This window comes from Ammospiza nelsoni, chromosome 31, assembly GCF_027579445.1.
Source record: "Ammospiza nelsoni isolate bAmmNel1 chromosome 31, bAmmNel1.pri, whole genome shotgun sequence".
NCBI classification, from domain to species: domain Eukaryota; kingdom Metazoa; phylum Chordata; class Aves; order Passeriformes; family Passerellidae; genus Ammospiza; species Ammospiza nelsoni.
This window is the reverse complement of record NC_080663.1, coordinates 3,949,372-3,960,550: the sequence shown is the minus strand read 5'-3', so window position 1 is coordinate 3,960,550 and position 11,179 is coordinate 3,949,372. Positions and strand designations below refer to the sequence as shown.

The following is an 11,179-nucleotide window of genomic DNA, read 5'->3' as shown; positions in this document are numbered from 1 at the left end:
AAGCTTTTGCCTGAAGCTCCCACTGTGCCCATGACAGGAACTCCTGTGAGTGTCTGAGACATCCTGGCTCTTTGGCAGCCTGGGGACTCCTGGGATGTCACCGTGGAGCCCCCATGAGTGCCTGTGACAGACCGGTGCCTTTGCAGCCCAAGGTACCCTGGGATGTCACCATGGAATTGCTGTGACTGCCTCTGACCACACGGCTCTTTACCATCCCCAGAAAGCCCTGGGAGGTCTCCATGGAGCCCCTCTCTCGGCCTGTGACATTCCAGCTCTGGAAGAGCCTGGAGATTCCTGGAAAGTCCCCATGGAACCCCTCTGAGGGCCTGTGACAAACCTGATCCTTAGCAGGCAACCATCACCAGCCCCCTGTTGCTATGGTCAGTTTCCATGGCAACCATCACCAGCCCCCTGTTGCTATGGCCAGTCCCTCGGCAGCTCCATGGAGACCCCATGCCAGGGCTGGTTGCCATGGACACCAGCTCAGGCCTGCAGCCAGAACCCATTGCCATGGCAACCATTGGCAGCCCCATCCCCAGGCTCATGGGATCCCAGAACCACAGAATTGGCTGAGCTGGGAGGGACCCATCAGGATCCTCCAGTCCAACTGCTGGCCCTGCACAGGACACCCCAACAATGCCAGCCTGGGCCTGGCAGTGCTGTCCAAACGCTGCTGCAGCTCCGAGAGCCCTGGAGCTGGGACCCTTCCCAGGGGAGCCTGGGCAGGGCCCCAGCAGCCTCTGGGCAAAAACCTTTTCCTGACATCCAACCTGAGCCTGCCCCAACTCAGCTGCAGCTGTTCCCTCCACTCCTGTCCCTGGGCACCAGAGGGAAGAGGTTCCCACAGCCCCAGCCAGGGACCCACTCCCAAGGCTGCTGCCATGGCCACCAGGGCTGGGACCAGCTGGGATGCTGGTTTTCACGGGCCGGAGTTCAGGAATGGGATTCCCCAATTTTCTGCTCTTGCTAAAACTGCGCTGTCCTCGCTGCCCTCCCGCCTGACCTGGTAAGCGCAAAAGGCAAAGATCCCAGGCTGGGATAAGAAAAATTTATTGGGAACAACAATGAGATAAGGAACGAATGGAACAGAAACAATATTGATAACAGAGTGTATAAATAAAACTGTTTACAGGGAAAACTAAAACACAACTTACTGGGTCTGCCTTGCCACGTATTTCCTCCTGCCTGGAAAGCACACCCTTCTCCTCAGGGACAGAGTGAGAGGGAGAGAGTGTCCCTTTCCTGCACCTGGAAATTCTCTGAGGTGGGAGTGAATGTAATGACACAGCCATGGCAAGACCCTCATGTTTTTCCATGCCACTGGTAGGGGCAGGGAAAGGGACAGGTGTCTTCCTAGCATGGATCAGAAGGAAAAATGGATCACCAGGGCTCTTCCCAACATGGATCCTCCAACTATGGATGAAGTTAGGGCAGTGCACAAAAGTCCTCCTGCACTGGGGCATTGGCAGAGCTTCCCTTACAGGTGCATCCATTGGTGTCTGGTTAAGACAGAGATCTGGGTGAAGCTTTTCCCACTCTGGGGACACTCATAGGGCCTCTCCCTCTCCCCAGTGGGGATGCGCTGGTGCCTGATGAGGTGGGAGTTGTGCTTGAAGCCCTTCCCGCACTCAGGGCAGCGCAAGGGCCTCTCATCCGTGTGAATCCGCTTATGCCAGACAAGACTGGAGCTGCTCTGAAACCTCTTCTGACACTGAGGACACTCGTAGGACCTCTCCCCCGTGTAGATGCATTGGTGTATGACAAGGGCAGAGCTGGAGCTGAAGCCCTTCACACATTCCCCACACTCATAGGGCCATTCCCCAGAGTGGATCCTCTGGCTGATCAGGGTGCTGCTCTGCCTAAAGCTCTTCCCACACTCCAAGCACTTGTGGGGCTTCTGCCCATCATGAAGCTGCCCATGGACTACCAGCTCCGAGTTCTGGCTGAAGCTCTGTTCACCTTCCTGGCTCAGTGTGGCTCTTTCCTCCTCAGAGAACCCTGGGTTGGGTTTGGAGCCCCTCCTCCTCATGGGGGATCTCCAGGGCTTTTCCTCCCCATTGGATTCTTTTCCCATGGAGCCACTCAAACTGGCCTCTTCCATGAGGTTGTGCTGTGGGGATTTGTTGTCCCTGATCTTGATCCTCAGTTCCTTCTCTGGTAGAGGAAGGACAAGCACAGGATGGGATTTCCCTCCGTGCAAGACGGAAGGGGAAGGAGATCCCCCCAGTGCATCCCCGGCAGGATGGCGTTGGCAGCGGGGTTGTCCTGCAGCGAGGGGATTTTCTGGGCTGGGAGATGTAGCAGGAGAGAGGGGGAAAGGGGCACTGACTTCCTTCACACCTGCCTGGGTGTCCTGAGGCATTCTCATCTTCCTTGAGGTGTCTTCTGCCATCTGGCCAAGTTTTAGGAATGGGATATTCCTAAAACAAGGAAGGAAAACAAGGGTTGAGCACAATGAGCTTTGTACTGATTTAAAAACAAACCTGGGGAAGAGTCTAAGACAGAATTCCAATTCAGTAACAAAATAAGGATCAAGGCAATGATACAGAAACACTGCCTTAAACTGACAGAGTCAAGATATAACCTGACACCCTGTTGTTCAGGGTGGTGGCAGCAGTCCCAGTAAATGGTGGCTGCAGTCCTGTTGGAGAGATGAACACAACTCTGTCGAAGCAGTGATCCTGTAGAAGGGTCTGGTCTTCCTCTGGATGTCCAGTGGTGGCTAGGGAGTTCTTGTCCTCTGGGAATTCAGTAGGCAAACTGCTCCTGGTGTAGCAAAGTGTCAGCTTATATCCAGGTAGGAATGCTTGGATCCTCCCCCTGGGCGGAGCATCCCACAATGGGAGGATGGAATTTTATCAGTTCTGCAGTGACACTCAATGGCCCATTCACAGGAGATATCTCCCCTGGAGGGCATTATCAGGGCTGAGTCATGGAAGAGATAAAGAACACTGCCCCACCTGTTTCTAAGAGTTGCTGAAGTTGGGGATTGAAAACATGCATTTGGTTACATCTTGCATGGCAACTGAAACAGTGGGGTAATCCCTGCTCAGGGGGTGAACACCACCCCCCTTACCCAAACTGGCTCAGCTGTAAAACCCCCACCCTGAAAAGGCCACACACACAGGGGACAGTGTCACACTTGGCCCCCTCCAGGGGAAGTCTGTTTCACAGGCTGGGGGACTTTGCCAAATGGTAGAATAATTTTTCTCTTTGTCCCTGTCACCTTTGTGACAGCTACACATAGCTTCCCCTTTCTTTTCATAATCCGTATTGGGCCTATTTTCCACTTTTCTTTTTTTAGAATGTGCCAGCAGCTGAGCTGGAGTTGTGCAGGACCAAAGGAATTTGGATTTGCCACAAAATAGCTTCTATTGTAAGTTTATAAAATTTTGGGATTTATTTGCCTTTTCATCACAAGTGACTTGTTGGAAGAGTAAATTCAAGGCATTTTATCTAGGGTCAATTTTGATTTCGGACAAGGAAAAACATTACTTCTTCTGGTGCCCAGAGTATGCTTGTGAAGCCTCTGTTCCTCTTGCCCTGGGAGATGCTTGGGGGGGCTTTTCCCTGTCCCTGTCACCCCAGGCCATTCCCCAGGGGGTCTCCATCATTCTCACCCCAGGGAATGCCTGGGGGGTTCTCCCTCCCTCTCACCCCTGTGCCAGGGGGTACTCAGGGCAGTCTCTGTCCCTCTCAGCCCAGGAGATGCTTGGGGGTCTCTGTCCCCTCACCCTGGGGATGCTCGGGGGGTCTCCATCCCTCTGGCCTCAGGCAATGCCTGTGCAGGGCTGGGGACCAGGGACTCTGTGTCCCTCTCACCACTGAGGGTGCTCAGGGCTGGAGGAGCTCTCCGACCTTCTCACACCTGGGGAGGCCGGGGGGGTCTCTGTCCCTCTCAGCCCTGCTGTGACCCCACCCAAACATCATCGGGGTCAGAGGGACAGAGACACCCCCAAACCCCCAGAAGGGCTGAGCCTGGGATTTGGTTTCGGGCTGAGGATTTAGGAAGGGGCTGGAATTGGGGCTGGGCTTGGAGTTGGGGCTGAGATTTGGATTAGCGCTGGGATTGGGGTTAAGGCTAGACATGGGATTAACTATCGGGCTGGGGTTGGGATTGGGTCTTGGAATAGACGAGTCTGAAACTGGGATGAGAATAAATACAGAACTGACTGTGTCTAAACATGGAGTGAGATTGATACCAGGATCACTGCCAGGTTTGGGATTGAGCTCACCCAGAGTGGGACAGAGGGGATGTTACGGTGGGAAGGTTTGGGGAAAATCCTGGTTTGGGGAAAAACAAGGTGTGAATGCCTTGGGTTGGGCATTCCTCCCACCCACGTCCATTTCTAGAAGTCACCTGATGTCCCAAAATCAAGAGTAATTAAAAAAAAACCACCAGGAGTTTCCCATTTCCAGTCTCATCCCTCTTGGGTTATGGTTGGTCCCCCATCTCAAGGCTGGTGGGGATCTCATGGGTCCTAGGGATCCCCCCTCTCCAGGGTCCTGCTTTTGGTTTCTGGGAGGTTCTGGGGTCCCAAGGTCCCCCTCTCCAGCCTCCCCTCAATCCAGCCACTTGGGGTTCCCCCTTCTTTCTACCACCCTGTCCTGGATTAGCCCAAATTAGGTCGAAACCCTCCAAAAGGTGTTTCCTCTACAATGCTGATTCAGCAGCCCCACCCTCAGCCAGTTTGGGAAAATATTTCCTTAGAGGAAAGTGGAAAAAAAAGTTACTTTACATGCAAAGCATTTACCAGCACAAAAATTGAACAATATTAAGCAATAAAACCTCTTGCTGCTCCAAAATAGATGACAAACTCCGGAAGTTCCTCCTTGGGTTGTAGCTCCCCACACTCAGCGTCTTATCAGTGTCTTATCAGTCTCTTATCAGTCTCTTTTCAGTCCCTCCAGCACTGGAAATGCTGTGGCCCAGGCTCAGCCAGGTGGGCCACAGGTGCGAGCTGCTGGAGGTGTTCTGGCTGTTCAGTGCAGAGCAGATTTAAACAGCTCCAAAGAAAAAGAAAAACCACAGTCCAGGGAACTTCTCTGCCTCAGCAAGCTACAAACGAACTAAAAGCAAAGGACAGCTCTGTCCTGCTCTCTGTCCATCCAGCAGCTGGAATGTAGAGGAATGCAGTGTATGAAAACAAACTGCAGCTTCTTCCTCCTCCCCTTTGCTCTCAGAACCAGCCTTAAAGGTGCAGAACTCATTTCTGGGCTAAACAGACCGATGGGGGTACGAGCATCACGAAGTCACCCCAGGACACCCCTGTCAGGGTCAGGGGTCCCGTCCCCGCCTCATCTCCGGGCTGCCGGGGGTCCCCCAGCTCCGGTATCGCCCCTTCCCCTCTCCCCGCCCCGGGGGTCCCCCGTTCCACAGCCCCGGCTCTCACGGGGATCCCCAAAACCAATGTCCCGCCCCGTCGGTACCGGGCCATCCCCACGTGGACCCCCGGGACCCTTCCGAGGGGCGATCGCGGCTCCTCTCCCCCCGAAAAAGCTCCTCTCAGGAAGCCCGGAGATACCCGGGGCTCGAGTCCGGGATCTGCCGGCTCCGAACACTCTCCAAAAAACCCTCCCGGAGACCCCTGGCTGGAGCCGGGGCGAGCTCGGCCTCCGCCCTCCCCTGCGGCTCGGGGCTGGGGGCGATGCTCCCGGGGCAGGGGGTGCTGCCGGCTCGGCGTGCGGGCGCTGCGAGCGCCGCGATTCTCCCGCTCCTGCTCCTGCTCCTCCTCTCCCTCCTCTTCCTCCCGCATTTCCTCCGCTCCCAGCCCGGACCCCCCTGTCCCACCGCTCTGCCCCGCGGCCCCGCAGCCCCGGCTGCTGGGTGGGGGAGCCCCCGATCGGCCCCAGGGCTGGGCAGGGGCTCGGGGACCCCCCCGGGGCGGATCCGTCCCCCCGGCCCGAGCCCCAAATTCCGCTCCGGGGCCGCCGGGCTCTGCGGGCCAGCCTGGCAACCGGTGAGTCATCCGCGAGAAAGGCTCTGGTTGGCTGGAAATTGTTTACCGCGTCCTCTGATTGGCTGGAATTGTAAAAGGCACTACTCCCTGCGGGTGTTCCTGGGAGCTGCGGAGTCCGGGCGGGAGCCTTTTCCTGTTTCTTTCTGTTCTCTGAGACCTCTTTCCTATTTCTTTCTCTCTTTGAGACCTCTTCCCGCTTTCTTTCTCTCCCTTTATCCTCCCCATTTCTTGTTCCGTTCAGTCCACGCTCAATAATCGTCGGTTGCTGTCCCACGCTCTCATTCGCTCCTTCAGTGCGGCAGAGGCGTCTCTCCCACACGGGGTCGTAATCCATGGACAGGGTCCCTTCCCACCCCAGTCCCTGGAAAATGTCCATCAAAGCCAGCTTTGCTGTGTGCTCTGGGAGCCCACAGAGCTGCTGGATCTTCTCCCCTTGGGAGAGAAGCTCCTTGGGAGGCACGGCAGGAGCAGCACCCTGAGAGTCTCGGGAATGCCCCTCTGGGATCCACGGCACACACTGCCAGGGTCTGGAATTCCAGTTCTCAGCTATGAAAAGATGTTCCTGCCCTTGAGGGCAAAGCTGTCAAGAAGGAGCCAAAAGCCAAGTGGAGCAAGATCTTACAGTGGCATTTCACTGCGAGCCTTCATAACTTCCCCCATGGTTGTTGTAGCTCCTGAATTGGGAATTAAATCTGGGCACGGTCTTTGGTGTGAGCATCCCTGGGTCAAGGGAGACACTGAGAGAGAAACAGAGCAGACAAAGAGAGGCAGGAGAGAAAAGAGGGCACAAACACAGTCAGCTGAGAAGGTGGCACTCTGAAAACAGACCAGAACTGACTGAAAAGGAATAGAACAGAAAGGAATAATTTTGCACCTTTTATTTACTATCACAATACAATTTCTTCCCCTTCTCACAAACATCTTGCCAGTGTCATTCAGCAGGGCTGTCAGAAAGTCCCTCATTCTGGGTGGATGTTCCAGGCTGCAGCCACAAGGAAAGAGGAATGGGGATTTTCCTGCTCCTGGGGAGTTTGACATCCTCAGCTGAGGAGAGGAGGAGGCACCAAAAGAAAAGGGCAGCTGGGCTTCACCCTTCCACAGGAAAAACTGGGCGGGGGAATCTCTCATCCTGTCTGCAGCTGCTCCCACAGGGATGTGAGGGCCGATCCCAGAGCCCCAGTGGTCACAGTCAGGGCTGCCCTCAGGGAATGCTTGCCTGGTACTGAGGGGCAGTATGGGAGCACCTGGATCTTGGGGCACCCAGCTGCTCCCCATGTTTGGAGGTGCCTGAGGAGGGCTGGGACAACGCCAGGGACATCCTGCAGTGACATCCCCCCTGTCCTGCCCTGGGTGAGCTCAGTCCCAAACCTGACCTTGATCCTGGTCTCAATCTCACTCCATGTTTAGACACACTTACAGTTCTGTATTTAATCTCATCCCAGTGCCAGACTTGTCTAGCCCTAGACCCAATCCCAACCCCAGCCCTAAAGCTAATCCCATGTCTAGCCTTAACCCCAATCCCAGCGCTAATCCAAATCTCAGCCCCAACTCCAAGCCCCGCCCCAATTCCAGCCCCTTCCTAAATCCTCAGCCCGAAACCAAATCCCAGGCTCAGCCCTTCTGGGGGTTTGGGGGTGTCTCTGTCCCTCTGACCCCGATGATGTTTGGGTGGGGTCACAGCAGGGCTGAGAGGGACAGAGACCCCCCGGCCTCCCCAGGTGTGAGGTCAGAGAGCCCCCCTAGCCCCGAGCACCCTCAGTGGTGAGAGGGACACAGAGCCCCTGGTGCCCAGCCCTGCACAGGCATTGCCTGAGGCCAGAGGGATGGAGACCCACTGAGCATCCCCAGGGTGAGGGGACAGAGACCCCCAAGCATCTCCTGGGCTGAGAGGGACAGAGACTGCCCTGAGCACCCCCTGGCACAGGGGTGAGAGGGAGGGAGACCCTCCAGGCATTCTCTGGGGTGAGAATGATGGAGACCCCCTGGGGAATGGCCTGGGGTGACAGGGACAGGGACAAGCCCCCCAAACCCCTGCCAAGCATCCCCCAGGGCAAGAGGCACAGAGACCCCTTGAGCATCCCCTGGGCACTGGACAAAATAATTTGGCAGAAATCAAACTTGACTCTGCATAAATCACTTTGATGAATATTTGATTTTCCCACAAGTCAGATGTGATGAAAATGCAAACAAATCCCGAACATTAATAAACTGTCAGTACAAGCAATTTTGTGGCAATTCCAAGTTCTACTGGTTCCTGCACAGCTCCAGCTCAGCTGCTAGCACATTCTGATAAAAGTGTAAATTCAGCCCAAGACAGATATCATTAAAAGGAAAGTAAACTCTTTGTAGCTGTCACAAAGGCGACAGGGATGAAGAGAAAAATGATTCTCACATTTCGCAAAGCACTCAAGCCTGGGAATTCAGGAGTTATTTGGGAATTTAGCTACTTGAGCTGAGCTTCTTGTAGGACTTTTAGCAGCCTTGTGTTCCTCACCATGGGGTGAATGAACCTTGTCAGTCTCGCTGGTATCATTTGCTCCCTTTCCTCCTGTGATTTTAAAAAACATTTCAAGGAAGGATGTTGCAGACATTTTTTCATAAAATCCTCTCTTTTAGGATTTGTCCTTTCTGGGAAGCTGAGGCCCCAGAAGAAAAATGCAAACAATAATTATCTGCTGATGTGGAATGTAACAGGAGCATCTGTGATTGGTCTTCTGGGAATGTTTGGATTTGCTGACCACTCACAGGAGAGTTGGTCCTTGCTTTCTGCTGGACACAGAACTTTGTTATTCATTCTCTTCTTCCTATTCTTAGCTTAGCAAGCCTCTGCAACTTTTCTCTTTATTCCTTTTAGTATATTTATAATGTATTATATATCATATATCAATAAATCCAGCCTTCTGATCATGAACCAAGATTCTCGTCCACTTCTCTCACTCTGAAGACCTTCATCAGGTCGCTGTAATAGAAGGACAACAAAATATTTTCTTTACACTCCAGGCCCACAAAGGCGATTTACCTCATCAGTTCTCCCATAAGTCACTCAGAGGAAGCTGCAGCCCAGTTTCAAGGAGTTCCTCCAGAGAGAACCACAACCTCCTCAGAGGAGGGAACCATGCTGTTGTCAAAGGCACTTGGGGTCAGAGAACAGTGCCTAAACTCACTGTGCCAAAATAATTTCACAGTCTGGTGAGTCTGGTTAAGAAAAGTGTTAGAGAGATTCCTCTGCCCAAATTAAGGTGATAATGAGACCGAACCCAAAATGAATTTTATTGAACAGTAAATGGGATAGAAAAGGGGGGACAGGAAGGGAATGACAGGAAAAAGAGCCCTCCCCTGGGGCAGGGTAAGTGTGATATTGTCCCCTGTATGCGTGGCATTCCCAGGGTGGGGGTTTTACACCTGAGCCAGTTTGGGTAAGGGGGGTGGTGTTCACCCCCTGAGCAGGGATTACCCCACTGTTTCAGTTGCCATGCAAGATGTAACCAAATGCATGTTTTCAATCCCCAACTTCAGCAACTCTTAGAAACAGGTGGGGCAGTGTTCTTTATCTCTTCCATGACTCAGCCCTGATAATGCCCTCCAGGGGAGATATCTCCTGTGAATGGGCCATTGAGTGTCACTGCAGAACTGATAAAATTCCATCCTCCCATTGTGGGATGCTCCGCCCAGGGGGAGGATCCAAGCATTCCTACCTGGATATAAGCTGACACTTTGCTACACCAGGAGCAGTTTGCCTACTGCATTCCCAGAGGACAAGAACTCCATAACCACCACCGGACATCCAGAGGAAGACCAGACCCTTCTACAGGATCACTGCTTTGTCAGAGTTGTGTTCATCTCTCCAACAGGACTGCAGCCACCATTTACTGGGACTGCTGCCACCACCCTGAACAACAGGGTGTCAGGTTATATCCTGACTCTGTCAGTTTAAGGCAGTGTTTCTGTATCATTGCCTTGATCTTCATTTCTTTTAAATTGTAATTCTGGTTTAGACCCTCCCCAGGTTTGCCTTCAAACCTGTACAAAAGACAATGTGCGCACCCTTTGTTTTCTTCCCAGAACAGGATTTCCCATTTCCAAACCTTGATTGGATGGAGAAGGAGGCTGTGAGGAAGAGGAAGGATCCCCGGGACACCCAGATAGGTGACGAGGAAGTCAGTTCCTATTTCCCCCTCTCTCCTGCTCTATCTCCCAGCCCAGCACAGCCCCCAGCTGCAGGACAACCCTGCTGCCAACGCCATCCTGCCGGGGATGCCCTGGGGGAATCTCCTTCCCCTTCCCTCTGGCATGGAGGCAAATCCCATCCTGTCCTTGTCCTTCCTTCCCCAGGGAAGGAACTGAGGATGGAGACCAGGGAGGAAAAATCTGCATGGCAGAACCTCGTGGAAGAGGCCGCTTTGAGTGATTCTAACGCACAGGAATCCAACAGGGAAGAAAAACCTCAGACATCCCCCATGAGGAGGGGCTCCAATCCCAGCCCAGGGTGCTCTGAAGAAGAAAGAGCCACCCTGAGCCAGGAAGGTGGGCAGACCTTCAGCCAGAGTTCAGAGCTGGTGGTCCATGAGCAGCTTCATGATGGGGAGAAGCCCCACAAGTGCTTGCAGTGTGGGAAGAGCTTTAGGCGGAGCTCCCACCTGATCAGCCACCAGATGATCCACACTGGGGAATGGCCCTACAAGTGTGGGGAGTGTGGGAAGGGCTTCAGCTACAGATCCAACCTTGTGACCCACCAACGCATCCACACTGGGGAGAAGCCCTACGAGTGTCCCCAGTGTCAGAAGAGGTTTCAGAGCAGCTCTAATCTCCTCCAGCACCAGCGGATTCACACTGAGGAGAGGCCCTTCCTCTGCCCTGAGTGCGGGAAGGGCTTCAAGTACAAGTCCGACCTCATCAAGCACCGGCGCATCCACACTGGGGAGAGGCCCTACCAGTGCGCCACATGTGGGAAGAGCTTCACCACCAGCTCTCACTTGACCAGACACCAACGGAGCCACCAGTAAGGGATCCCTGCAAATGCCACAAATGCAGGAACAGCTTCATCCACCACTCCAGCTTCATCCCCCATGGGAGAACCCACATTGGGAAGAGCCCTGCTGATCCATGTTCCCCATGATCCATGCTGGGAAGACACCAGTCCCTTTCCCTGCCCCTACCAGTGTCATGATGTGGCATTGAAAAACATGAAGGTCTTATCATGGCTGTGTCATTACATTCAC

At 53.9% G+C, this 11,179-nt stretch overlaps 2 protein-coding genes across 2 annotated transcripts in view; one reads left to right on the top strand and one right to left on the bottom strand.

The window, feature by feature from the left end:
- Positions 1-1,477: 1,477 nt before the first annotated feature.
- LOC132085544 (zinc finger protein 572-like) lies at positions 1,478-5,969 on the bottom strand. Its single transcript, XM_059491009.1, has 4 exons — positions 5,587-5,969; positions 2,664-2,766; positions 2,345-2,420; positions 1,478-2,154 (listed from the first exon to the last, which is right to left on the bottom strand). Exons 1-4 carry the CDS (start codon positions 5,967-5,969, stop codon positions 1,478-1,480), a joined length of 1,239 nt encoding a protein of 412 aa, XP_059346992.1.
- A 4,085-nt stretch (positions 5,970-10,054) lies between these two features.
- LOC132085543 (zinc finger protein 239-like) overlaps positions 10,055-11,179 on the top strand; it is a 73,322-nt gene continuing 72,197 nt past the window's right edge. Inside the window, exons 1-2 of the mRNA XM_059491008.1 lie at positions 10,055-10,117; positions 10,481-10,952. Coding sequence (XP_059346991.1) covers positions 10,055-10,117; positions 10,481-10,952 — 535 coding nt within the window. The remainder of the gene's footprint in view (positions 10,118-10,480; positions 10,953-11,179) is intronic.

Excerpts from the sequence above, each read along its gene's own strand:
- LOC132085544 (XM_059491009.1), bottom strand. The coding sequence starts at position 5,969 with ATGACTCACCGGTTGCCAGGCTGGCCCGCAGAGCCCGGCGGCCCCGGA. Across the intron at positions 2,767-5,586 it reads CGCCCCGGCTCCAGCCAGGG|GAGCAGTTTGCCTACTGAAT; the intron begins GTCTCCGGGAGG and ends TTGCTACACCAG. Across the intron at positions 2,421-2,663 it reads AGGATCACTGCTTCGACAGA|GAATATCCCATTCCTAAAAC; the intron begins GTTGTGTTCATC and ends TCCTTGTTTTAG.